The sequence below is a fragment of the Pangasianodon hypophthalmus genome, chromosome 24, assembly GCF_027358585.1.
Source record: "Pangasianodon hypophthalmus isolate fPanHyp1 chromosome 24, fPanHyp1.pri, whole genome shotgun sequence".
Taxonomy (NCBI): Eukaryota; Metazoa; Chordata; class Actinopteri; order Siluriformes; family Pangasiidae; genus Pangasianodon; species Pangasianodon hypophthalmus.
Window position 1 is genome coordinate 2,741,216 of NC_069733.1, and position 22,963 is coordinate 2,764,178.

The 22,963-nt window shown below is 38.9% G+C and overlaps 1 protein-coding gene across 2 annotated transcripts in view; it reads right to left on the minus strand.

Annotated features, from left to right (window-relative positions):
- Nucleotides 1–10,058: 10,058 nt before the first annotated feature.
- Nucleotides 10,059–22,963, minus strand: part of unc5db (unc-5 netrin receptor Db) — a 154,107-nt gene continuing 141,202 nt past the window's right edge. Inside the window, exons 14-17 of one of the 2 annotated variants that reach the window (XM_034299177.2) lie at nucleotides 15,867–16,016; nucleotides 13,298–13,462; nucleotides 12,986–13,161; nucleotides 10,059–11,571 (exon numbers count right to left, since the gene is read on the minus strand). In XM_034299177.2, the coding sequence (XP_034155068.1) occupies nucleotides 11,388–11,571; nucleotides 12,986–13,161; nucleotides 13,298–13,462; nucleotides 15,867–16,016 (675 nt within the window). In that variant the 3' untranslated portion in view covers nucleotides 10,059–11,387. Of the gene's footprint in view, nucleotides 11,572–12,985; nucleotides 13,165–13,297; nucleotides 13,463–15,866; nucleotides 16,017–22,963 lie in introns of both variants that reach the window. The other variant, XM_026940090.3, reaches the window with a different exon arrangement.

The following is a 22,963-nucleotide window of genomic DNA, read 5'->3' on the forward strand; positions in this document are numbered from 1 at the left end:
TGACTTCCCCTTGATTGCTTAAATCATGGTTGCCATTTAAGGAAATGTGTGGGGGAGGGTTTGCCTTTTTCTCTCTCTCTCTCTCTCTCTCTCTCAAAAAGACTTTCTTACATTTGATTCTTTCAAATGATTCTTTTCTTTTCAGTGAGTCAGATCATTTGACTCCCAAATCCCAATGCCTCTTTTTCCTTCTAGGCCTGACAGTTTCCTAAAATAACCAATAATCAAAATGACATTACTGTGTCCTACAAGGCACTACAAATGTGCACTGACAAATACAATAAGCACTAATTCATTCACTGATTCATTCATTCATTCATTCATTGATTCATTCATTCATTCATCGATTCATTCATTCATTCATTCATTCAGTAAGCACTTTATCTGAGTAAGGGTGGAGGTAGATCCGGAGTCCATCCCAGGAATACACACTCTGAATGGGATGCCGGTACATCACAGGGCGCTGTGTACACACACACACACACACACACACACACACACGCACACATACACACACACACATATTCACACCCACGCTCAGAAAACAAAGAGTACTAATCTGCACCTTTCCTTGTCACTCTAAAGGTGCACGTTCAAATGTACTCTTTCTACCTTTAGTATGACCTTTAATGATACATAACTAGAGCTTAAGCCGCACTCTTTTACACACTAAAGGTACAAAAGGTGCATGTTTTTGGGAGGAAACCAGAGAACCCTCACAGACAAGTGTAATTGCAAATAACACATATGAGATAACTCTGACTGTTTTTTAGTCAATGTCCTACTAGTCAAATGTGACAGTGTAGTTTAATAAAATGCATAAAATTTAAACTGCGACTTCACCTAATGTTTTCAGTTTGACCGTGCATAGTCTGCTAATGTGTGTTGCGCAACATTAAATCTCAAGGGGTGAAAAAGTTTGGGGAATACCAAAATTCTCGACCTGTTCTGGAAACTGCTATCTTGGCAAGTGATACATTTATTCCATAAACTCATTTCTTAAAAAAAACAACAACATTGCCTGATTATAGAACAGGACTTCAGAGTTTAATAAGCTTATATTGGTTTTTATCATAATTTCATGATGAGAAATAGTTGATAAATTTGACTGTATTCAAGAAATTGTGCTTGATATCATGCTAGCTGCTTCAGTTTTGGAGTTTTTCTTCTTGCTCAAGCACAGGATTCATTTTATTTAGGAACCCTCTCACAAACACTGCATCACACACTCCCACACCCACCCACACACACACACACACACACACACACACTGGTGTGAGGTCGGCACTATCAGAGTGACGCCTAGCTGCCTGCACCGCACTGATAACCTCGATGCTGCATGTATGGCAAGGCTGAATGCCAAATCCCTCCCTGCTCCCTACCTAGGGTACGAAATAACATCTTCTACCAACAATTATATTACAATAAATATCTAAATGTGAGCCTTTTTGGATTAAGCTCCTTGGATTAAGTATGTAAGTGCACTAGATACAGTATGGCATGAAGGCTTTTGCACTACACGAAGTGCGCTATATCTCCAATATCCATTTGGGATGCGGCCTAGACTGCTGTCAGTTCGCAGGAAAGCGGGAGGAGCCGATCCAGTTTAGTGAGTCATTGACTAATCTAAGGGGAATTTCACGGTCATGTGCTAAAATTCAGGCCTACAGGTTAGTCATGAGGGCTGAATCCTAAAAAAATGGCTTCCGCTTGGGTGTATAGTGAACTGTAAAGTGAGCAAAATAGTATAGAGAGAATAATCAAATAATAAAATTAGCCCAGAGGTATAAATATATAACAGCCAGTAATGTTCGTAATTTTGTTTGTAGAGCAACACATGCATGATCGAATACCTCATAGGGCAAAGAGAACTTTGCTTCGCTTTCATTTCCGGCCATTCGTAAAGAGTTGATTTCTTTTCAATCGAGTCTTTACTAAAAGTGGTCTTGTGGGGAATTTATGAAATTATGAAATATCTTAAGTAGAACGAATGCTGCGATGTCAATGTGACAGTCATACCATATCTGTACAGATCGATTAGTCATTCATAACAAGGAGCGAAAACGTCACCCAGCAGTGCAAACGTCCTGTTGCACAACCACCACCTTGGTGACTCAGACGACTCACACAACCCACTTCCTCTCTATTCGACTGTAATTTATATTTGTAGATTAAGGCTACTAAGGTTATGCCAGGTTCAGCAGACCTGGAGTGACTGACTGGCATCACCGCATTTAGCTACAGTTAGAAGTGGTGAAGTGCAAAAAATTGCTAATACACAGCTAAAACCAGAGGAGGAAGTCTACACCTCAGGTCACACAATGATTTTGTTTTTTTTGTTTGTTTTGAACATGAGCTCATATTAACTAATTTTAATAAACAATAGGTAACGGCTCTAGTTTTTAGGCTAACACTTATGCCACATTCGACTAATGCTCATGTGAAAACAAAGAAAACACTTCCTTAAGTCAGAATTCCTACTCTGAAAGTCTGGATGGTCTCCTCAACCCTGAGTTCAGCAAGTGACATCAAATCAGCATGGCTCAATCATAGCAAATTATTGTTGCTAACAATAGATGAAAAGTGCCTACTTTTTTTTTTTTTTTAAGTTTTGATTTAAAATGAACTTCTTTCACTTTGACTCTTTTACTTTTTAGATGCCTCGTCCCTCAGAGCCAATGTCAAATCTATAAAAGCTTGAAAAAAATAAGCACTCAAACTCCAAAGACTACAAATATAGGATTAAAAAAAAAAAGAATGGAAAAAATAAGGTATATGGTAAAAGGATGCAGCACTTCTGTCCACTCAGAGTTTGTTTAAATAAGCTAACGCTGAAAATGTGTCTTAAAACTTTGTCCATATAAAGTTGTGATTTCCCTCTAAACATGAGGCAGTGTTTCTCTGCATCCTGTTTATATACAGACCTGCAGTGCTGAAAATATGGCAAAAATTAATCTGACAATGCAACATGGTGTGATGATAGGTGCATTATTTTTACCCCAATGTACAGCCTCTGTTATGACTCACGATTATCACGAAAATTGAAATCAAACCTGTGCAACAAACCAGGTTTGTGGTTTTTCACTGTAACTATGTCTATACATAACACAGTGACTACGAAGGAACGTTTGTGTGGTTTGTATGCTAATCTGGCAAAGAGTCATCATGTTTCTTATGATTGGGCTCACAATAGATTACTTTCTATGTACTACTTCTACTTCAGTCTTCAACTGAGTCTTTATACTGCTGACGTGTGTGTGTGTGTGTGTGTGTGTGTGTGTGTGTGTGTGTGCGCCTCTTTTTTTTTGCTCTCTCTCTCTCTCTTGTTGTCTCTCTGTCTCCTCTGATAATGTGCCGCTCGTGTGAGATAAGAAAACATTTGAACTTTGCATCTGAAATGTCGGCACACAAAAAGAAATTGACAGCCGCTGGTTTTTTTTGTTTTGTTTTATTTTTCCCTTGATCTTTACTTTGATGCTGCAGTAAATGTTTAAAATGTGAGTTTGGTTAATGATACACGGCTTCATTTGTCCTCACTTCTTTAACACAGGATTTGCAAAAATAAAGTTTTTGAGAGATTAGATGTACGCTAGAAGTCAACTTATGGACACTGTAGCCTAAAAATATTTGTTCACTGTCTTAAAGCCATATTAATAAAGGCTTCTGGATGAAAATGTAAATAGTGAAGGTAATTGCCATGTATGAATTTATTTCTGAATCAAAAAGTCATTTTAATGAAATGAAATTAATTGTTGTCCCACATGAGCAGCTTTCATGCAGAACCCCATGATCCCCATGAAGCTCCTCATGAAGCTGGTTAAGAAAATGCAGAGAGCATCAAAAGCGTTATTAAGAATTCTGTTAAGAATTCAAAATATAAAATAGTTTGGATTTGCTGAAAGTCATTATTGTTTCTATAGTGACAACTCTTATTTAGGGACTTGTATGGCAGACTGCACATAATCGAAGCCTAATATTAAACTGATTAAAAAAAACATGTTGTATTTTAAAAAAAAAAAACAGTATAATTGTTAATTGGAGATGTTTATGTAACATTTATGGAAGGAGTCTCCAGTGTCGGTGCTTTCTAACAGTCAGTGTGTTTCCAGACACAGGAAAGTCTTCAGGACAGAGGAATTTGTGTTTCTAGTTTATTAGTAACATGGCTGTGATTTTTGTCTCATTAACTTCAAGAGAGAGAGAGAGAGAGAGAGAGAGAGAGAGAGAGAGAGAGAAGGAGAGTCTGTTTATAATGTAAGCTAACAGGAACTAACTTGTCTTGTGGACATTCCACAACATTAAATGTAACTGTAAACTGTTAGAAAGTGCAATGCGTCATTCACGATTATATTACAAATTGTAATTGTTGGCAAATTGCTGTGGTATAAAAGGAATAACACACTTAAGATCATGCTGTTATAGGAAAAATAATCCATTAAAGCATTAACCACTAACCACTGGAACCATACAGTAAAGAAAAAACAAATACCGGCACCCTAAATATTGTTACCCACATGATTACTAGTGTTTTTTTTTTAATTAATTTATTTTTTTATGCAACATTGTTTCAAAATTTTTATCAAATCATACAAATGATCTGAAGCAAGTTTCTTCTTTCTCTACATTTCCATTTTAGTCCTCCATTAATTATTACTCTTCTGCTATGAGACATGACGGGACATGCCTTTATAGTATGACATAACAGATCTGCATTGAAATTTTTTTTTTTTTAAACTTTTGTAGTTTTTACTTCAGCAGCATATCTAGATCTATTAAATCTCATGGAAATGAAAATGTCACGGCTTTCTGAACAAGTTAATGTTGGTTACTTTCCAATGTGTGCAGGTTATTCAGCAAAAGTTTCCTTTTATGACAAAGTGAGCAAAGCTTGCGTAAGCTTCGCCCACACCTACTTACATGGCTGATGTCCTTTGTTGTTCCCACACAGTTTAAACTTGGGCGTTGTCTTCAAGCCTGAGCGTCCTAGCAATGACACTGTACAGTCAATTAAGCATGTTTATTGGAAATTAGACCACAAACTTCTGAGTTCTTTGTTCAGTTCAGGTGTTTGAGCAGCATCTTATTATATCTCTGTCTTGTTTTGTTGAGTCACACTTTGGTGGATCTTTACTATAACACTCAAGTTAATATAGCATTAATATTTTAACCTGTACTCATATTTCGTCATTAGTTTTCAACTCTCTTTTGAGGAATGTGATTTCTGGATCATCATAGATTTCATTATTCCTAGAACAACATTCCTATTAACCAGTCACTCCCATCTGATATCATCATATTGGAATGCCACCTCCTCCACATTCAGATCACCTGAAATTTTCTTCCAGACACACCTGTATGCCGGCTTTCACATGAGATTTGTTTAAAAAAAAAAAAAAAAATAGCTGAAAGTGATTATTCAAGCCCATACAGTATAAGCACTCGTAGGAGTTTGTATGCACAGCAAGGTAACAGGAGCTGAGCCATTAAAAAAAAAAAAAAAATCTCTCCAACATATTAAAAAAACTCCAACGTTTAAAAAAAATGAAGACAAAAAAGTGTGGCTCCAAATTTCACCTCTTTCATCACTCTTTTAAACGTGGACTCATTACTTTACAGAAGTGTGAACCCATGACATGTGACATATGGCCTGAATCAGGGTACCAGCTTGATAACTTCAGGCTTGACCAAACAAATTCTCAAGAAGTCAAAAGAAAGTGTTTGATTTAAACACTGAATTGGATTTCATATCTCAAGAGTCCCCACTTGGGAGGTGTGACAGTGTCGAAATAAAGATAAACAAAGCAGGCTGGGGGGAAAAAATACAAGTATTAGCAGCTTCAATTACAAAGCAAACACTGTTTTTTTTTTTTTTTAAAAAAGCAACCAATGGTAGTAGAAACCCTGGATTGGTAACTATTAATAGATATTAAATAAATAAAGTGTAATGTTGACGTTACCTCATTTGGCCATAGGATACAACTGAGCGGTTTAATGCTAGGATTTGAACTTACGACCTTCCGATTAGTAGCGGAAAACCTTAACCACTGACCTACCACTTCCCTTCAGTGTGAAAGTCAGTGACTGACTAAAACTCATCCTGAGTGTTTGATTAAGTGATGAAATCAAACAGTTCTTTGGGGTGCAGTCAGAATTTCAGACACTCCTGCAGTAACAGTCGGTAGAAATATCGTTGCCTGAAGCCTCTCGTTCTTCACGCTGCTTTATCTGCTCTGTCGGTGTGTGTGATAATGAGAGTGGCTCCTGGGACAGGAAGGTTTATGGCGCTTGAAGTCATTAGTGAGAGAATGAGAGCGAGCGCTGTGTCCTGACGGCTGTCCCATTGACCTGGGCCATCTCCTTAAATTTTATACCAGCGCTGCCGCATTTATTTTACAGGCCCCATTATATCTTATCTTCATCTCCCTGATGATCAATATAAACAATAATGATGGATACGGAGCCGTAAAACTGATCAGGGATCTACCTAAAGGTGTGTGGGAATGAAAATATATAAGGGAATGGGGCAGTCAGTAAAGCTTCTTTTTTGGATTGGTTTTAAATACTTTTACGCCTTTATTTCACTGTGTTCCTCTTACAAATGCTATAAATCTAATGTGCAATTGTAGCAAAAACAGGAAATCACTTTTAGGAAGAACATGATATATTGTATATTCTGGCATGAACTGAACATTAGGGTCTGGCAAAATATGTGAGCTAATAAAAAAGTGCTATTATATTATCACTATAGGTTAATAAGGGGGGAAAAGAGGAAGAAACTCACAGAAAGGCCATATTTTGTGCCACCTACTGGTGAATGAGTATAAAACACTGAGGAAAGAAGACACATAGAGATGTAATAAGCTCCGTTATTGGCCATAACACCACCACCAAGCTCCACGTTGCTCCTTAGTGAAAAGTGCTAGCTGTGAAGCCATTTTTTTACTCATACAAGGTATAAAAATCGTGGGAAATGTCTTTGTGTGCAGCTGGGATGAATGAAGCACTTCAGTAAGGAGCTGAGATGAGAAAAGAGAAAAAATCTCACGTGAGGATTTTGTGAGGAGATTTAACGTTAGCCTCGGTGCTAGTCGCTAACATTGAAAAAAGGGAAAACACTGCTCATGTCTCAGCACTTTTAACTCATGAAAAGAGCAGAAGAATGCGTTAACATTCAAATTTAAAGAAAAAATTCGACCAAAAATGACATTTCCAAAACTTTTCCTCATCACTCCAAAGGTAGTCAAGTAGGTAAGATGTGTGAGCTCTGAAGTTTGCTACTTTAGCTACAAGGCTAATGCTGCTTTAACACTTGGAGTTTTTTCTTACAGATGAATCTGTCTGTAGTGATTTTATTACTATACTATATGTATTACTATAGTATAGTATATTTATTACTATACTATACTATATGTCTCATTGTGTCAGAGGTCACAATGTATCCATATCCTCTTACCATTCCTAGCTAACATCGGCTAACTAACTACAACTAAAACAAGTATGAAGGCAGCCTCATGTAGCTACTGTGTAATGAAAGTTTATAGCTAGTTTAGTTGTGCAAACTGCAGGTCTGAATCAACACACACACATGATTGAATCAGTACCCCAAACTTGTTTATGTGACACTGTGTGACACAATTCTCTATAAAAACAGGACAAAATGACATCACACAGTTAAAACCAGCCACTCTGTTTTGAATGTGAATCACTTTCTAACCCACAGAGTTTGTTTAGGGGGGCATAGAAAGTTTTAAAATGGAGATCGTATGCTTGAAGAGACTTAGATGATCATATAGTTTATGTTTGACTTCATTAACGGAACAAATATCTTGTGCAATTTTATGAAACCACATATGTAGAAATGGCCTTCAGACCCAAATGATGTTTTTTTGAGGCGAGTATATGATGACATGTTAAACTGGCTTGTGTTAGCCATGTAGGGCATGGGGAAAAAAAAATCTATTTTGGTAAGTTGTGTCTATTTACCCCCTTTCCATTTTTCCCCTCTTCCACTCCTGGTCACAGATGGCTTTGGCATCTTCAGGATTCAAACTCAGGTGATAGGGTGAAAGCTTTTCTGGTGTGCCACTAGGGAATGAAATCATAGCCACTCTTGATATGAAGATTCGAGGAGTAAACAATGTAGAAAAATGGAAATGATAAATAAAAGAGCAACTATATAGAGTCACAATGATATACATACACACATATATATATATATATATATATATATATATATATATATATATATATATATATATATATATATATATATATATAAAATGAATGAAATCATTATCATTAGAAAAGAATTCTAGATTTCAATTTCACCTGGAGTACTGAAATGATGCAACGGGTTATTTGTCTTATTAGTCACATCAGTAAGTTACATGTGACTCACTAAACAGCATTTTAATCAAATGCATCACTCTGGAATGTGCAGGAGTGGCCGTCACCTTGAATGGCAGCCCTGATAGTGATATCTTCGGTTAGATTAATTGAGCGGAAGTTTTGCCATAGCATTTATAATTTTGATCCTTACTGCAGTAAGGGAGATGCCTGAAAACTGGCAGTGTTCAGATCAAACACCTGGCAGAAAAGTTGATTCACTGAAGGGGAAAGGACATGGGATGTGAAAAACATGCATTTGTGAGCCAAGAGCAAAAAAAAAAAAGTGCGGAACTGTGGTCTCTTCGGACGGAAAAAAAATGGAGGCGGTGATTATATTAACTCCACCAGACTTTTGGCTTGTTTTGTCTTACTGTTGCTTAACTAACATCTGGAAAAAAATTCCCTCCTGTCCGTCAACATACGCTTGATTTGTTGTGTTAAAATTCATTTTTTTTCCTCTCCACCTGCTAGGATTTTCTTCTTAGCAATGTCCCTAAATGCTTCATTATGCTGGTTTTTGCATTGTTTCGACTGAAGCATGTAAAGTTTTCAGCTTTCAGTCACTCTCTCCTCGCTGTACTCTTCCTTTATGAATGAAGAAACAATTCCTGAAGTCCATAATTCAAAAAGTCTTGCTTGAACATTGAAAGACATTTCGAGACTTTCATGCTAACTGGATAACATCTTTCACTGTTAATGACCACCAGGCCGTGTCTTTCTCTGAGTGAACCCTATTAAAATGAGCTCAGAAATGAGCCCCATGGAGGGAGCAGATTAATGAAGGTGATGATTTGGAAAAGACGGACATGGTGTCGCACTGCCGTATCCATCTCCAGTCTGACAACCTTTTCCACTCGGCTCTTTCTCCCTCCTGTTACATCTATCTCGCTGGCACGTGCTCCTCTATTGTGGCCGAGTTTGGTCAGAGCAGATAAGAGGCCTTTTTTTGTTCCAAAGCTTTCTTGGGAGACTGCTCTTTTTTTCCTTTTTTCGACTGATTCTAAAGGAAGCTGGCAGGAACAGATGGCTGTGTGCTCGCTCCATATTGGCTATATTAACCCTTGAAACCTGAGTGAATTCCTAAGCTCTTTCACTTCCTGTATTAGTTTAAAACTGTTATTACAGGAGATTAGTACACTATATGGTGTAGAAGCTATTAGGTTGACTTCTATCTATGGTATTTTAAGTGAAAAACTATGGACGTACCATTCCCACCTTTTATTTATTTGCTTGTTTGTTTTTGTGTTTATTTTTGCATTTTCAGTTTTCAAGTAAGGAATAAAGACTTTGGGATGTGGTGTTGTAGCAAAAAAAGTAGTGTTGTAGCACTACTGTCAGAGCTTCTGTTATAGAAAATGAATCCGTACCTATTGACCAGTCAGATTCAAGAATTCGACAGTGCCGTGGCGCAAGATAATTTAAGCCCTGTGTCGTGTGAAGCAGCATCACACATTTACACACGACACTGGGCTTAAATGATCTCCAAAACTCTCAGAGAGTCTGGGTAATTTATGGGGAAAGTGCTGATTGGGAACTGGTGTAGAATTTGAGGAACAGGAACGATCATGTGACTGGGGTTGTAGTTGTTTGGCTGAGGATTCTGGGAAATGGAGTTTGTGTGTTTTCATGGCATAAATTGTGTAAATTGAATTAGTAAATAAAATCATAACCTCTTTCCATTTACCTTTATTGGATAAACTGTTTGTCAATACATTAAAATCTTGTGGGGAAAAAAAAAAATCAAGCGGAAACATTTTTGCCAGGAAAAATCCTGCAATTATGCATATATTTATTGTCATGTGGCTGGATTTTCATCAGCAGCAGGAGGAGAGCTGAGCTGAGGAGAAGACCAGAATAATTTAGGTTAATTCAGGGAAAAATCAATTTCACATTTGATGGGAAAATATGGCATTAAAAGGGCAGTTTCATGTAATTCCTTTCTTCATTCTGTGTTGTCATCTTTAGGATGTTGATCACTATGGAGAAGGACAAAAACTGACGGCTACTAATCAGTCGCTTATAGATTCTGTCCGTTCTGTTTCTGTCACCCAAAACAAGAGAAAAATGTATATAATTCGCTTTATATATGAAACTCTTCATGAAAACATGTCAGATAAAGAAAAAAAACAACGCAACAGCAGCAACATGGTGGATTAACAAAATGTTAATCCCGTTCTAAAAGCGGCTTTTCACCTCAGTTTCCTCTCTCAACTGACGCCATACTGGAAGAGGCTTAATATCTTCCACTGCTGTATCAGTTGCAGGAAATGAGGCATCTTTCAGATTGAGGCTTTTTTTAAAAGCTGATCTTGGGCTCGTGTTAATTATCTGACTGTAACTGTCTCGACAGTGCAACGTCCTCTGTGCACAGACGACCGCAGTAACTGCTGTTGTTATCTAAGAGAAACACATTGGAGCTGTTGTGTTGATGTTCAACCCGAGACCCGAGCTTACGCCCCCCCCAACCTCCGCTTACACATCTTAAAAACAACATTAAACAGAAAAGCACATATTTTATTCATCTGCATCCCAGTCGCTGCTTTTACAATGCCTCCCTACCGGCAACACGAAACGTCGCAGTACACAGTGTGCGGAAAAACTGATCCTCACTCACAAAGGGGAAACCACGTCGCTTCTTTTGAAACGCGCCACATATTTGACCTCTACAATGCTTTATAGTGCAACCAAACCACGAAATAAGTAAGTAGTAGCACACTGAAGCGTTAAAGGTCCATGCTGCCTGTTAACCAGTGGCGAAGCTTAAAAGAAAAAAGGAAATGTTTAAGAAGGTTTATGACCCGCGCTGACCCTCATAATGATGGTACAGCTGAGGCAGAACTTTCCTCAAGTGCTCTCCTCTTCTTTTTTAAAGCAGTGCATCCTTTTACTCTGTCATTAGACACTCTTCATGTTCACGTCTCTCTCTCTCTCTTTCTCTGGAGCCGGACGTGAGCACTCACGTCATGAGTTTACAGACAGATCGTGTTTGCATCTCTCCGTCACTGATTGTAGTCTGGCTGCGTCTCGCTTGGGCTCTGGGCCGAGCTTTTTGAGTGGATCTTGCTGATCTCCTCGAGGGCGCTGGCCAGTGAGTCCAGGTCTCCTGAGGCCTGGTGCCGAGCCTCCCACAGGCTGAGGATGACTCCGGACGGGCTGCGCTGTGTAGCGAAATACGACAGGTTCCTGAGGAAGGGGACAAAATGACAAGAGATGAATGTTGACTCTGGCCAACTAGAAATCTACAGAGAGTTACTTTATTGTATTGTATTATGATTTAATAATAATAATAATAATAATAATAATAAATGGATTTTTTTGTATTTATTTATATTCTAGTAATAATAATCACATTAATACTAACAGTAACACTTTACACTAAAGATATGCTAAGTAAGGAATAAAGCACTTGAGGGTGTATGGTTATAATAAATTAATCCATGTTATGTTTTATTTCTCTTACACAACCCTGATTTGCCAATGATTACAACGTTGAATTTAACAGCAAAGTCCTGGAGACTTTGTCCAAAGCTCTGACATTAGAGACTCCTTCCATAAATGTTACATAAATATCTGACAGAAAACTTCATTTCACCGATTAAATTTTTTTATTTGTTAAATAACAAGCCTTATATGTAGCATTCCGCCATACAAGTCCCTGTGCGTGAGTTGTTATTATAGAAACAATAACGTATTAGAGCAAGTGCATTAATATCAATTTTTCATTTGTGTTACAGCTCCAACTACTGTCAGAGCTGCTGTTATTGAAAATAATCGCCACCTTCTGACCATTTAGAATCAAGAAACTAACAACAGTGTGTTATAATATTATTATATAAGTTTATAATTTAGTGCTAATTAAAATGTAAAAGTTGTATGAAATGTTGCTATTTGTGACTTTTCCTCCACTCCTGTGCCCTTACTCCCTTCATCTTTTCTCTGCTGAGCCATTTATCAGTCTGATGTTCCGACATCTGGCTCTGATAAGAGAGAGTAAGAGGGAAAACCAGCACTAAGTCATTTACAAGGAACGCCAAACAGGCTACTTTAGATTTATTTCTAAAATAAATGATCTTACATTATCTTGTTTAGAATTACACATATTAAAAGCCAGTTAAGGGTTTTTTGTTTAAATGTTTGCATTAATCCTGTGCTCATATTTACGGCCACTTGATGGCAGTGTTTCAACATGTTTGTGCATTTAAACACCAAACAATAAGCAGTTATTTGCCCCGAGTAGTAAATTATCTGAAAAGCCCTCAGCGTTCATGAAATAATAACGTTCCTTAATAAAGCTGAACAACTACAGAGCCCGGACCTAAAACATCAGATGCTTCCCTTCTTGAGAAATGACATGCTTAGCATGCATAAGTTATTAAATATTGCAGAACATGCATAATGTATAGCATATACGCTATAACAGCATGATTATTTAAAGAGTTTCGTGTCGTGTCATAGCACAGCAGAGCGTGCGTCAATGTTAAGTGGAAGAAGTGAAGGCAAAGCGGAGGCTTCTTAAAAAAAAAAAAATAACACGGTAACTTGTGATGCTGAGTAAGTTACGCTGAACAAAGACGGCATGTTTGTGTAAGGATTTTACCTCTGAATGTGGAGTTTCTGAGCTAGGAGCTGCCAGTCCTTGCCCTTGGCATTGGCAGTGTCGAAGGTGGCGCAGATGCGGTGCCGAATGGACGGAGGGATTTTGAAGGCTTTAGCGCCCGTCTGGGAGGTGACCGTGCAGTCGGTCTGCATAAAAAATGGGAGCGTCTCCTTCTCCTTCTGGAAAAACATCAAAAGGCAAACGTCACGCAGCGAGCTCTGCTGAACTGAAGATACACAAGTGTTGTGACTCATAATGATCATGTAACGTGAATGTATTTCTGATCAGGTCATCCACGAAACAAGCACTGACCTCCTCCACACAGGTGTAGACCTGCAGGATCTGCTCGTGACCTTTGACCTGGCGCACGCTGATCTTGCAGGAGAGCTGCATGGTGCCGACGTTGAAGCGCTCCAGAGAGAAGGCACAGTGCAGAGGCTGCTGGTTACTGCTCCATACCTGCGAGAAGGAGAACTCCTGCAACACACACACACAGAAAAGAGGAGAGAGAGGAGATGAGAGAGAGATAACAGACGTGTGGGGAGTAAAGAAAGATGGAAATGGAAAAAGAATGGGGAGAAAAAGGAGAGGGAGATGAAAAACATGGGGAAAGAGAAATAAAGAAAGAGTAGGAAGGAAGGAAAAAGTGGAAGGAGACAGAAAGGAAAGAGAGAGGAGCAAGAGAATGCAAGAGGGGACAGAGAGACAGCATGGAAGAAGAGAGAGAGGGGAGAGAGAAACAGACAGTGTGTGGAAAGAGATACAGAGTAAGAGTAGGAAGAAAGGAAAGGATTGGGGGGGGATAGAGACGAAAAGGGAGAGATGAGAGTGAGATGAAGACCAAATGAAAGAGAGATGGAAGAAGAGATTAAGAAAACATGGGGGAAATATAGAGAAAGCGTAGGAAGAAAGGAAGGGATTAGAAGACAAGGTGGAAAGACGGAGACAAAAAGGGAGAGAAAGAAATAGAGACCAAATGAAGACAGAAGGAAGGATGAAGAAGGAGGTAGAAAAGTAAGGAGAGAGGAGAATGAGATGGAGAGCAAATGGAAGAGAGGGCAGAGGAAATTAAGAAAACCTGGGGGAAATACAGAGAAAGAGTAGGAAGAAAGGACAGGGGGAGATCAAGAAAGTGAGCGGAGAGAAAGATTAGGAAGAAAATAAAGATAGAGGGAGAGATAGAGAATGAGTGGAGGAAGAAACAGGAAAAGGAAATAAGAGAAGAAAAAAGCAGGAGGAAAGAAGAGGAAAAAAGACAGAATGGAAGAGATGGGAGAGGAAGATAGAGAAAACATGGGGAAAGAGATACAGAGAAAAAGTAGAAAGAAAGGAAAAGTAGAGATGAAGGAAGAGTGGATGGAGAGATGGGACATATGGAGGAGAGGGGGGAGAAGGAGACAGTAGAAAAGAGAGAGAAATAGAATTAAAGAGAGATGGAGAAAGGAAGAAGAAAAACAGAAGATAAGGGGAAGATGCATGTAGAGGAAGAATGTGATGAAGATTTATAGAGAGATGAGAGTAGGGGAGAGAGATGATGAGAGGAGACACACAGTGTTCACTGATGTGAGTAAAGTCACTGACTCAACACTGCTACTCAGCTAAAAGAGCTGAATTTGAGAAGTTCAGGACAAAACCAGGCTCGGACCCAAATCCCTGTTAATTCCAGCAGTCAGGTCACTCTCGGTTTAAGCCTCACGCGCAGTACATGAGTGCCGGAGAGCAACGTCAGCTTTGATGTCGAATTAATTTCAGCAATGAGGCACAAGAGCAGAGAGCGTCCTTGACTTCCCACAACCCGCATTCATGAGAGGCTGTTTTTCATGGAGGGACAGAAGAGGTGCATAATGGGCCTGTAGTCTAGAGTCTAGCCTTCTCACTTCCCACTGGAAAACTTTCGTCGAGCAGTCAAACTTTCAGATCCCTTTATCTCGTTATATACCGACAGTCCTCTATTTCTAGGGTCAGCTTCTCTCTTGCTTCCTCCAAACCCTAATCCAACAAACGTCCTCAGAGCTGATTCCAGATCAGTGTAAAAAGGACAGGTGTTAAGCTGGAGGAGACAGGCATGAGATTAAATCCAGCCTAGCGGGACCCTACCACACCTGACTCGACTCGTCTGCTGATTAACAAGCCTTCATGATGTTCGCAAGGTGTTAGATCATCATCATCATCTCCTCTCTGGTGTGAGCGGAATCTGACCGCTCCTTAGCAGTTAATGCTAAGGTGTTGCCTGGAAAAAGAGCCAAAGCCATTTCCTGAAAAAACAAATCGCATTGTGCGGACACTTGATGATGTGTCTTTCTTTAATAATTTTTTTTTAAATTATAGCATTGGCAAACTGCTATGGTACAAGAGGAATTAAAACACTTCGGGACATGATATTATTCGAAAATAATCAACTTCCGGGTGCTAACAGTAACTCTGCTTCACGTTGGTTGATCATTTTCCTATAACATCATGTTCCCAAGTGTTTTATTCCTTAATTAATATCCAAGAAAGAACTATCTTGCAAAATGAACAAATATGTATATTTTTCTCCCATGATATAATTGTTCCATGATAGCTAGCAACCCTGGAAGGCCAAGGCTAACCCTCATTTCCCCGGACACACATAGCGCCAGCTGTGAACTGGCTGAATGCTAACAATCCCGTTCTGGATACATCTCATAACAAACACCTGCAATTATCAAGTGTCGTTCTGAGTGATGGAAGAAGCTCATCCTTCCCATACACTCTCCATCTTGGTAATCTCAGGAGATCGACATGCAAGTAGAAATATCTTTTCTACATAAAGCAGAATGATGACAAGTATCTGCAGTACTTCTACAGCAGGACACTGTGCTTGTGGAATGTAAGGAATAAACTGAATAAAGATCCTCACCTGACAGGTGCTAAAGGGTTTGATGCTCCATGGGAACTGGGGTAGATCCTGGATGGAGACCTGTAGACTGTAGGTGTTCCCTTTAAACAGAAGAGTCTTGGGTTCCTCCAGGAGCAAGCCATGTCTGTTGCTCTCTGCAGTCACCACTCCCTGTGGCAAGGCATAAAAAGCATTCAATTATATAAAGAGCTCTAACTGGTCTCTTTATGCAACTCTCAAGGGTTCTTTGGCTGATTGCCAGAACCTTTAAAGGTTTCCCCAAAGGCTCAAACCAAAGACGATCTAATAAAACTGCTATACTTGTTATACTTCTTATATATTTGTTATACTGAAGATGTCTGCTCCTTCCTAGTTCTTTATCAGTTCCACTGCAGAGTAGGAAAGTTCCTGAAACCCCTACGTGTGATTCACACTGGTGATGTCATGAACCTTGCAAAGATCACACTATCCTCTGAGGTGTGATTTAGTGTGAAACCACAGAGGTGAAGATGTTAGGATGGTGGTGTGTGTAGTTGATAATGAGATGTCAGCGATGGTCTGCTCTAGTTTGTTATAGAGAGCTTCTATACTTTCAAGGAGTCTCAAGAAAGACTGTCCCCAAACGTTTTGACCTGAGGAGGTCCTGTGTTGGAAAAGGACACGGGACAGCTGGTTGATCCAGTTTGACATTGACACCTCAACTTCAAAAAATCATAAATATATTTCACCAAACCAGCAATAAAAACAGTAAGTCTGACTATCAAGGTCATTCCATCAATCATCGCATCATCATCATCGTCATCATTAAAAACAAAGAAGAGCGCTTACACACTCTGTACAGAAGCCAGCGGACAAAAATTTTAAAATGTTTCAATGACGAAATTAAAAAGAGAACAGGACAGAAGTAAGTGAATGAATCAGCTTTTGTTAGCATGAACAGAGATCAGAGTGAAGAGGCGATGATGAGGCTTGGATTTAAACGCTCTGCGTGACTTTTACCTCAGGTGATGAGACAGAAACTGATGTGGATGATGATGATGATAATCAAAGTGAGAACTCATTTTGTGTTGTAAAATGATAATTCTTTACAATGTCAGCAATGTTGTTCCTCCATGAGTAGATTTGGTTATAAATGTAGAGGTGTTTCAGTGGAACTGGAATGAACTTGTCGACCTTTTCACTTTAAAATAGTTGAGAAATAGTTGAGAAAAAAAAAAGAAAAAAAAAAAAAACATTTCAGTTCAGCATAGTTTTAGGAACTATTTATAGTAGAAAATGTCAGAATTTTCCCTTTCCACCACACATGTTCATAAAGCAACAACTGTAGTGTCACTGAGTTTCCATATGAATGGTGCATCAGATCATCTTCTGATTGAAGATAATTATTTCATTCTTCTGTCCAGAATGTCTTTTGTACTATATATAACTTTGGCTCATTTCCCACCATCCAGTAAAACCAACAAACTTTGCATGAGTGGAAAAACACATTCTTGATTAAAGCTGCCTTGACACATTACTACAGGACATTTTGCAGCTGAATAAAAATGAAATGAATGTAGTTTCAGATCCTAGGACAGTAAGCGAGAATACTCGTTACACTCTTAATAAACACAATTAAACTGTATCCATCATTGGTGCTGTATCCATCATTAAATCCCTCATGTAAAACTGCTTTAAAAAAAACAAAAAACAAAACGGAATCAACATTACTGCAGTGTGTGAGTCACAGATTTAATGGTCGATGGTCAGAGGGAAAAAACTGGCATCAGCATATCCACTTTTAGAAAGTGTTGGAATCCTCAGAGAATCCTTGCTTTTCCCAGCTCAGATGAAAAATGGTGATGGCAATGCAAAAACAGAGCAAAACACAAACCAATACACACACAAACACACACATACATACACACACACACACACAAAAAAAAAAACAAAAACCAGAATCAGCGTGAACTTTAGAAAAGTAAATTGAATTTAAATTGATTAACGGCTGCCTTGCTTTCAGGTGTAGCACTGTTCATCTGTCATAACTGCTTTGTGTCTCACTGGCTTTCTCAGATACGTGTGTGTGTGTGTGTGTGTGTGTGTGTGTGTGTGTGTGTGTGAACAGCATCTATTCTGAGCATTCTCAATTTCTCCCTGCTTACTGCTAGCAGTGTGAACACTCATGCAACACTACAGTGATTGATTCTGACGTGTGTGTGTGAGAGAGAGAGATGAAGAAAGAGAGACAGCAATGTTGACAGCTATATGAAAATACAAACTGTAATCATGCAGTGCGACATCAGCTCTTTACTGAAAACAAAACTTGTGGGTTGCTTTTTGTCACCTTTCGTTTTTTTTTAACCACATCACACTTTCAGAATGAAACGTGATGCAAATATGAAAAAATATGAGTGTAACATCCGCCAACAAACACAGCGTACTTAATTTTGTCCCAGCCTGCATTAGGAATTAGACTTGTGCTTATCCAATGCAACATTTGGAGTATTTTGTTTTACAGTTACAGGTAAATGAGCGTGGTATCTGCCAGGGTTGCAGTGGTTTGGAACCTATTTGGGGACGCCAGTACATCACAGAACTCCATGCACACACATCCTCACCTCAGATCAATTTAGAGTACCCAGTCCACCTGATAGCATGTTTTTGGGAGGCGGGAGGAAACCAGAGAACCCAGAGAAAAGATACACAGACATGAGGAGAACATGCGAAACTCCACACACACAATAACTTGAGCTCAGGATTAAATCCCGGACCCTGGAGCTGTGAGGTGGCAATGCTACCTGCTTTAGCACAAAAGTATAAGACTTATCTCAAATGGAAGTGGGAGAGTAAAGAAGAAGTGGGATCAGAGACATTATAGGGAAGGCAGCGTGAAAGGAAATCCTGGAATAATAGGAGTAGGGTACTATAGATCAGTAGAGTGTGATGGTGGGATTTCTAGTCTTGCACTAGACGGAGTGACTGTTCAGTCAGTCACAATGATCCTGAAAGATCTGGCTCCACTTTGGTGCACACTAGGTCTAGATTTACCTCCTGCAATAGCAAATGTACAAGCACAAAACCACATTATAATCAGTATGAATGAAAGAACAGTGGATTTTGAGCAAAGGGCAGTACTTTACATTTATCTATTCCGACAGATGTTTTTGTATAAAGTGACTTCTAGAGTTTAGGGTCTTGCTGGAAAGCCTGGAAGTTCTGTCCTAGCTCTCAGAACCTTCTGAACCCTTTACAGCTAGCATTATCCTCTTAGTGTAAGCCCTCTCTGCTCTAGTCCTCCAAAGTCTAGATGGCATTTTGGTTTATATCTGGATTTGCTGCACTATCATCCGTCGCCTATTTGAAATAAACGGATTACTCAGCCAAAAATAACTTCTTTCACACGGGAAACACTCAACTACCAGCAGCTCATGAACACATCTTCAATCTCCACTGAAACAACTCATTCCATTAGCCACCTGCAGCTGAGCACCTGTGATCTCTAATTAATATTCCCAATCCATTCCAATGACACTGCAAACAAAGCTAACAAGAATTGTTCAATATATTACCTTATTAAAAAAGGCTGCCAAGATGCTATTTTTGCACTTGATACGGGAGTCCACTGACCAATCATACCTACTGAACCTTATCCCATTTATTACCTTTCCAAACTAGACTGGTTTGTGCAATCAGCCTTTGATTTAGAAAGAAGTGTTAATTGAAGGCAGGTGACTGTGATATGTGGTCATTGAGGTGTAAAGTGCATGATAGCAAAACCAAAAACAACAAATTTGGAAACATGACAGCAAAACCAAAAACATAACAGCAAAACAAACAAACAAACACACAAACAAACACAACAGCAAAACCAAGCACATAACAACAACACCAAAAACATGACAGCAAAACCAAAACCATGACACCAAAACCAAAAACACAACAGCAAAACTAAAACAAAATGAGAAACATGACAGTAAAACCAAAAATACGACAACGAACAAAAATACGACAACAAACCAAAAACATTACAGCAAAACTAAGCATGACAATATATAAATAAATAAATATTAAAGCAAAACCAAACACGCGAAAAGAAAAAAAACAAAACACAAAAAAAAACAAGCACATACAAGAGTGATTCGCTGTTGCGTTTTTGTTTTTGCTGTTGCATTTTCTGATGTGTTGTGTTTTCGGTTTCTTAATGTGTTTTGCACTTACAGGTCAAGCTTACCGCTCATTAGATCCCAGTCCTCATGCACATCTCCAGTCTTAACCAGATACCATGTGAAGCTTTCAGGCAATCTTTCCAAAAAACATTAATAGTGCACATCCTATTTGTGTCTGTATCTGTTTAGAACACTGTTCATTCTAAATAATGTGTTCGTATTCAGTTACATCCTTAAAACACACACACACACACACACAGACAGACATACAGAAACTCAGTGACCCTCTTCATTTCCTGGCTTGTTAACACAGCAAGTCTGCTCCTCCAAGCGATGAGTCACGAGTCATGAGCTTGAATGGTTTAGATGTCATGAGTCCAAACATCATCATGGACAAGATGCGTGTGTGTGAGCTCATTTGCCTGTGGTTATGGTAGTCAGTGCCAGACGTGATGGTTCCAGCATCTCAGACACAGCTGGCCTTCTGGGGTTTTCACACACTGCAGTCTCTGGGGTTTACAGAGACCGGTGTAATAAACAACACTAAACGTCGAGCATTGGACCGTGTGGGCGAAAAACAGAGTGTTAATGAGAGAGGTCAGAGATGGATAGACTCGTTCCAGCGAACAGACAGGAGACAAATACTCCGATAAAAAAAAGAATGGTTCAGCAGGACAGCATCTCTCACACATGGACATGTACTGAACTCTAATTGCTGAATTTTTATTTAATGTTGTTATCGTATAAAACAATGCCGGAATGTAGTTTTTTTCCTTATTGATGAGTAAATGGCATGGATGGTAGGTAGTTAGCGTATGTAGTTAGAGTATGTGAAGTTTACAGCAAATACACAATGCTCTAATCTTAAACTAGAGATTAAATTAGAGATTAAAGAAAATCTCTAATCTTAAAAGTATGAGCACCTACTAGATATCTATCCAAACAAGATTTGTTTTGAGAGGATACTAACAGATCTATTTCAACAACTATTTGATTAACACTATTTATATTATACTACATTTATATTAACTATTTATTCCTTATGCACTTCTTGTTCTTGTTTTGACAAATCATCAGCCCTAAAGAGAGGCCTCAGTGGGCTCACTCAAACTAGTCTGAAGAATTTCTCCTGCAGCATGCAGATAGTAAGGGTCATGACATGAACAACACAAATCCATGCCTCCATCTTGCCATGTGTAATTGTGTAATGATGTAGGAATATAACACGTTATGCCACACAACAATTTAGCATCATTTGAACGCTAAAGTGTTTGGGACTATGTACATCCCTTTATGCCACTTAACACCAGTTGACCATCATTTGACTGCCACAGTGTCAGGGACCATGTGCATCCCTTTATAGCCTGTGAACTCGTTTTAAATGGATTCTTCCAGCAGCATCACATCACAAGCTGATCTACAAATAACATCAGTTTACTATAATGACCAACAATCTACAGATGTCAGTCCACCTTTGGGAAACTGTAGAATGGATGGGTCAGAGCATTAAAACATGGCTTTAATTATCTGAAGAAATTGTGGTATCCTGGACCAAAATTCCTGAGGAAGTTCTCTAGCACCTTGGAGCTTCCATGCTGTAAAAATTTTAGGTCTGGGGTGCAAAGAATATGGCACGTCTGTTGGTTAGGTCCGGGAGTTAAACATGAGTCAAAAAAACTCATTACAATCATCTTAAGTTCCTTTTTGTCATTATTTGGCAATGTTCCCCTCCTCAGTGGCACATACAGGCTAATGCATACCTACAGGCTAGCAGGTAAATTGTAAGGTAAATTGGTATTATTAAGATTAGTTTATGTGGAGCATCCATCATACAACAGCCATCATACCACAGCCTGTGTACATAAGACATTAGAACGACTGCATTAATATAAACCTGATTTGCCTTGTAGCCAAAACTATGGTTAGAGCTGATTTTACAGCAAATGAATCAACACCTTCTGACCAATCAGAATCAAGAATTCATCAGCATTTTGGGAGAAAGAGTATTAACAACCTGCATTGTCCATTGTCCACTGTTTAAGGCAGTTCTAGACGTAAAAACTGTCCTGTCTGATATGAGGATAAAGAATTTCGATCATTTTGGTTTAAATGATAATGTTCTCAACATTACCCAAAGCTGATGGAAGTGATGGTGATTGGTCTGGAAAATAACGACAGATTGGCTTTGTACATGGTTTCAAATTCCAACTCTAGCCATCTGAAGCTCAGTGATACATTTACTGGATTGAGAATTTATAGAGTGACTCAGTTAGAGTGGTATGATTATGTGCTTGTGTGTAGCTCCAGACAGAAAGCACAGAGATAGTGGCAACGTAACACGGCTACATTTATGCCTGTTTGTTCGTTTAGACACTTTTGGCTGAGTCTGAGATGAGGCAGAATCCAATATACAGGTACACACAACTTTACTAAATGATAGATAAATGAGGCCCAATGTGAAAGTGAAATCTGAATACATTTTTCTTCCGCAATGTGACACACTCCTAGTAAAGCAGCATAATTTGGCGGGAGAGACTTTGGTTTCATCTGTCAGAATTTGGCTTATGAAAAGTAGGTGTTCCGTAACAAACATGAAGTCAGAGCAAGATGCTAGCCTGCAGTCAATCACCGGTACGCTAATTAGAGGAGGCGGATGAAATCCGGCTATTGCAGGAAGATGGAAATTGTGTCCCAGGAGTGAGGCTGTATGTATTTGAGCTGGAAGGGAGGTAGTGATTTGAATGCCGAGCTCACCCCCGCAAGCATCTTAACGTGTCTTTGCTGATTGGTTATTATTATTTTTATCCCATCAACAACTTTCTCTGTAAAGTAGCCACAAATCAGAGGCAGTTTAGAGAAGCTGCTGCACTTTAGTGGAAGATTACAGACAAAGACGAATTTTGTCTTTGAAATGTGAATCTTGCACATCTGAATAAGGACTTGATCTAATAAGGCAAGCTTTGACTTCAG